This window comes from Numida meleagris, chromosome 11, assembly GCF_002078875.1.
Source record: "Numida meleagris isolate 19003 breed g44 Domestic line chromosome 11, NumMel1.0, whole genome shotgun sequence".
Classification (NCBI taxonomy): Eukaryota; Metazoa; Chordata; class Aves; order Galliformes; family Numididae; genus Numida; species Numida meleagris.
This window is the reverse complement of record NC_034419.1, coordinates 496,161-502,160: the sequence shown is the minus strand read 5'-3', so window position 1 is coordinate 502,160 and position 6,000 is coordinate 496,161. Positions and strand designations below refer to the sequence as shown.

General features: G+C 37.6%; 1 protein-coding gene across 3 annotated transcripts in view; it reads right to left on the bottom strand.

The window, feature by feature from the left end:
• The window catches only part of NISCH (nischarin), a 30,948-nt gene continuing 25,981 nt past the window's right edge, over window positions 1,034-6,000 (bottom strand). For 2 of the 3 annotated variants that reach the window (XM_021409429.1, XM_021409430.1), the window contains 4 exons: window positions 5,405-5,558; window positions 4,697-4,825; window positions 3,661-3,822; window positions 1,034-2,423 (listed from right to left, as the gene is read on the bottom strand). In XM_021409429.1, coding sequence (XP_021265104.1) covers window positions 1,795-2,423; window positions 3,661-3,822; window positions 4,697-4,825; window positions 5,405-5,558 — 1,074 coding nt within the window. In that variant the 3' untranslated portion in view covers window positions 1,034-1,794. The remainder of the gene's footprint in view (window positions 2,424-3,660; window positions 3,823-4,696; window positions 4,826-5,404; window positions 5,559-6,000) is intronic. The other variant, XM_021409431.1, reaches the window with a different exon arrangement.

The window sequence follows — 6,000 nt, the reverse complement described above, 5'->3', positions numbered from 1 at the left end:
GATGCATCCCATCATACACTTTTTGACTTTGGCTGCTTACATTGTTGTCATTCTTCCACTGACTGCAATATTCTTGCATCTGGAACCTAAAGAGCAAAGCTAAAGATGATATAGATGCTCAAAACCTGTTTGGAGCAGGCTCTGAGCAATCTGTTTGAAGGCTGCCCTGTTCCAAGCTCAGCGTGACACTCCAGTGCATATTCCAACCTGCTTCATTATATTTTAAAAGATCATCAGTTTTAAACAGCATCAGCTGGCTATGTATATACATCAAAACTGTTAATCTCTTCCTATATCCTGCAGGCATAATAAAACAGTTAATTGAAGTCTCATTATTATGAAGACAAATTGAGTAAAGATTTTTCCTTTTTTTTAAACTGTTATGGGAGGTATATGGGAACTGCTGAGTCACGGCCTGAACCACTGATTGAACACCTGGAGGAAAGACCCAGTCAGCCCTGAGAGCACAGGTGAAGGCAATTCAGTGTGTGACAGGAAGGGCTGGAGCCTGGCTCCGCCACTCTTAGGCCTCACTGAAGGGCTGACTGCCACTGAGGAAGGATCTCTTTCTGGAGATCCCTCCATTGGTGGAAGCTTTTCCCTGTGAACCCAGAATCTTCTGATACAGGTGAGCGATCTACTTCCCTTCCTTTGTAACACTTTGCTATTGTGCAGGTCCTTCGACCTCTTTTGTAATGCCTTGTTGGTCTTTCTGATTGCTACAGGAGGCTAGAACTTGCTGGGCACAGGAATACCTCAAGTTAAGGATGACTGACAACCTGGAAAGAAAATCCCTCCTATCTGATGGAACAGTGAAAATCCTCTTTAAATTTTGTTTAGAGAATGCAGGTTCTCAGTTTCCATGACTCAGTTCTATTTTGGAACCATTACATACTTGCTACAGTATAATAAACTATTTTCTTTCACCTTGCTTTATTTCATGCTATACTCCAGGAACAAAATACACAGCTGAACTGCACATGTGGTATCCTGCAAACATAAGATATACTTTAATTAAGACAAAGCCAAGAGAAAAACTGCCAAATTACACTTTATTTGTACTGACAAAATAGGCAAAAGACAGACTTGGTGTTCAGAGATACAAACTCATTATTTGCTGACAAAATAGTTACATAGTCATGTTGGGTATCTCCACTTTCAAGATGATACTGAGTAGACTTTTAGAGGCAATTCCTTCTCCTATGCTAAAGAAAAAGAATGTTCATGAAACTAACTCTGTATGAAGAAGTGTCACCTGCTTGTGTTGGAGATTTTACTGCTAGGCTCATGACTGGCAGCAAATAATTACATTTGGCCTTAAAAAGGAAAAAAATATGTAAAACTAAGGTCATTAAATAATAAGCATTAGCAGCATACCAAAAATACATCTTGTACAAATAACATTGCACTTGAACATACACAAGCATTTACCATTATTTACACATTAGAATTTGTATAGAACAGCAAGACTGATATATACAGAAAAATCAGCAGAAACCTTAACAGCCCTAGAAGACAGCATATCTAGTGTTGACTCCTTGATTTTTGCCATACAGTTTCCCAGGATGTCTCATGAATTTTGTCACTGTACACTATTGCATAAAAAATAAACTTTACAAAAAGTTCAACCTCCAGTTAACACTTCAGAATATTCGTGTGGACTATTAAATGCACTAGGAAGCACAAAAGGCCTGTTCAGCCCCTGTTACTGAAGTAACAGAACTTGACAAGGCGCTATTTAAACACTGTGCTTTACTTTATAATAGACACTGAAATCATTTAGCTGTGCAATAATTACCCAGTGAGTTCCAAAGGCAGTTCTCTACCACACAGTATCTCCCACTGTCTTGCAAGCAGTGAAATTAACCTCTCTCGGCTTTCTGCACTTGGAATGAAGATGTACCACTGGATCTCTCTACTCCTGCTGCCTTCTTGTTTAGCATTTACCTTTGGGGCACTATCAGTGTCTCCAAAGTGATCCAGTGCTAAATTCTGCATCAGATTCTGATTCTGAATATCATCAAACACGAATGTAAGGGCCTGGGGATATGTCTGGTAGCCCATAAGTACTCTATCCAAGTCCCGGATTCGTCTTCCATCTGCAAGCTGATACTTGTCACTCTTTGGTGGTTCCTTAGCAAATTCAGGTAGTGGATAACTGATATAATCTTCATCAAAGAGGAATAAATCAGAGCTGGTTAATATTAGTGTTTTAGGTTGAAGTGGACTAGTGTTTTGGGCAGATCCTTCAACAGGATTTACTTGAAATGCCAACACATAGAGAAGGATATGGAGAGACTGATGATGAGTCAAATCATCCATCTTCTCTGCCACTAGAAAAGCAAGGTCCCCAATTTCCTCTTCATTTGGATAAATAAATTTTACTCTACTAGAGTGAATCAGTTCATAATTCTCCATTTTTCCTGTAAGAATAAATAATACGTTATTATGCTTCCACTTAGTAATACAGAATACTTTCTTAAATGAGTAAGGATAAGCAATAACCTTTGACTGTTGGCTGCATCTGGAATTCAGGTTTACATTTATGCATATGCAGTTTTATTTTAAATACTGAAATCATTTTGTTTGGATTGCAGACATCTACTGGAGTCTGTTGTGCACTGCCTACCTACATTTCGGCAGTTTTCTCACCGCAACTAGTTTGGGTGACAACACAAGAGGCAGAAGGGAATAAAGCTGAATTCTCGTATCATGCTGTCCACCTCCCTACTAGCTGATTTCCTCTGCCTCCTCCTTCTCACTCCCTATTTCTAAACTGACTGAAAGCATTACTGTACCTCTGGACACAAGTTTTCTATGACTTTTAAGCAGAATTTAAAAAAAAAGAAAAAGCACTACTACAAGAATTGCTTTTCTATCCTTACTGGTTGAGCACATTTGACTGCTTAGGTGTTGAGTTCTGGACTGGCAGCAGGCAACAATGCAGTCTCTTACCCCCTCAAAATTAAATGCTTAAATACAACACAGTGAAGCTTGAAGGAAGGTCGTCTGATTTTTTCACATAAATCAACTGATGTAAGGAATGGTGTGACTCCTCCCATCAGACCTTGCACTTTTTGGGCTTACACACCAAAAAGCAGTTACAATAACAATTATTCTTCAGGAAAATGCCATTTTATTTTGTGCCTTCAGGTGGCTCAAGAATTCTGAGCAAAGAATTTTCACCTTACATTTGAATTGACCTTAATGCTCCTTATAAAGGTCTACTTTTTACTTCAGTATGTTATTTCAGAATGATAGGATTCCTTTGTGAGACCAAACAAGGAAAACAGCTTTCAGACTGTATTATATTCATTGCTCCTTGATGACAGACTTACAAGTGGTTGGTTTTTTTTGGTTGAAACTTGCAGTGGGAGTTGAACTATTCCACTCTCCAAAATACAACAAATGAAATGCAGTTTTAGCTAGACTGAAGAAGCAACCAAACTTTACATGTGCAAGACTGCTTACGTTTAGCAATCCTGTTCAGATAGGGCACGTGTAAGATGACAAGGTAATGGAGTTTGGATGAAGCATCAGGAACAAATGGGAATCAACTGACGCATGCATCCCTCCCAAAGGTTTTTCATCACTGCACTTCAGAAAATGCTCTCAGCACAAATCCTAAACAACTCCAGCCATGTAGAAAAGACTACTTACCAGTGTTTTTACTCCCAAATTCAGAGTAGAAGTCTTTATCTATTGGTTCTGGTGAAGGTGTGCGTGCAAGCAATGACAGAACTGCCATAAGCTGCTGCATGAAAGCGTGAGTGTTGTAACTGTCTCTCGTCAGGCAGGTGACTATATGATCTGCAGACTGTCCTGAACAGAAGACCATATAAACCATTCATACATTCGTATGTTGAATTACTATAACCTCTTCACCAACATGCAACTGTGCTTACAATGAATTTTTTTGAAGAATTTTTCTCCTAAAAATATGCATCCTTGAATAAATTTCTGAATACAAAATCTTCAAATCCTTGGAAAAGGACATCTCTTACAAGGCCCTTAAAAACTAAGAATATAAATTCTCTTGGTTTAAAATTATGTACACTTATGATTTAAGTTTGACTAGTGCTCTACAGGTTCATCCTTATGTTACAATTTATCTTACAGAAAAAAAACCTACCTTCATCTTTCTCTTCGTATACTGGCCATATATAAGCTGACTTAAAAAACCATTTTCACAAGGTCTCAACACAATTGCAAAGACATTTCAGAACACAAATGTACAACTCACAGGAAGTGGGACTCTAGGATAAAGTAATACAACCCTGAAAACGTACCTGTGTCACTTTGACTAAAAATTAAGTTGACATCTTCACTCTTGGAAACTAAGGCCTCACTTTCCATCCAAAAAGTCAACCACCAATTATGCATTTTGCACTGTGGACAATATCTTAATCTTATAGTTTAATGCAAGCCAAAGCCTCAAAGCAACAAAAAAAATCTTTGGAATTCCTTTTAATCTGTCATTAAGACAGGACAATTTAAGAATTTTAAGATGTTAAGATATTAATATTCCTAGATGCCTTAATTACATGATGTTGCAAGCCTATTCATACAGCACCATCAGCAATTATTAATTCCTTTTAAGAAAAGGAAGCGAAAATAACACTTCCATCTCAAAGATAATAATCCATCTGAGGCAAGATATAGAAAAGGAACAACTTAAAGCATAATATATACTCACCAGTAATTCTGAAGTATTGGTCAAACAGACCAACATTTACTGACTGCAGATCATTAAGCTTTAGCACAAGGCAGCAAGAGAGGTGGAAAGAGTTATTTTCACAATCTGAGTTTTCTTGGATCCAGAAATCTGTTGAATGTGCAGTAAAGTCAAAAGAAAAAGAATGATTCTACTTCTTTCCATGACTATAATTTTAATTTTCAGGAAAAAAGCGTATCACATGTAAATAAAGAAGGCAGAATAGTGGTTAATTTCCAAGCAGGTATTCTCTTTATAAAGAGCATTTCTTGAACTAACTGCATCACCAATGCAGATCAGCAAACACTGCTTATCAGCCACTAATTCCACTTATGAACCACTAACATGAGTAGAACATACAATAATTTCCATTATCCTTCATTTACTATTTTGCTTATTGAAAGGTCCTTTAACTGCCCAGGTGATGCTGAAGACTATCAAATGACATCTGAAAGAAGCCTGGACACAATGGCACAAAAGGGCTGAGAATTAGCCATGACTCAGGACTCTAAACCTGATTTTTTTTTTTTTTTAAAGATAAACATCCCATGCAAGCACTCTGCATAGGGCAGACTGTGCCACTCTTCCTCAGTCAGGAGGATCAGCCAAAACTGGTAAACTCCATACAACCAGTAGGCACAGATTAAGCTTGTAATCTTATCAGAGGATCAAAGTTAATAGCTTTCTTACCTGATTGATGCTCATCAGCATGATTGAAAGAATCATCCAACAGAAAGTAAATAGCTTTTGTTGAGAGAAGTACACAAGCCATCACTTCCACATTGGGAGTTTTGTAAAACAGAACTGAAGACCACATAAGATGCCTCAATTCTTCATTTTCCACCTAAGATATAAATTGTATTTCACAAATAACTTACACACTGATCTTTCAGCCTCATCATCTCAGAGGCAGGTTTAGATTACTAGGAAAACAGTTTCAAAATCTGAAACATCACAACTTACTAATCAGAACAGAAGTATACCTCTAGCTGCTAACCGCTATGATAACTGTTTGCTGAAAATATCTTTGTTTTAGAGAGAAAACTGTTCCTGTCATGGTCTAGTTATTCCTGGCAGAAAGAAAACAAGAACATCTATCTAGTGCACAAAAGACTTCCTAGGAGAGACACTGAAGACAATTTTATAAATAGATGAGTAGTGTCTCCTCAAGGCTATCAAGCCTTCACATTCTGAGGATCTGAATTACAGATCTACTCACGTTTCTGGAGTCCCTACAGCCATACAATGTGTTGTGTTGTACTCATGCACACATAATACTCAAAGTC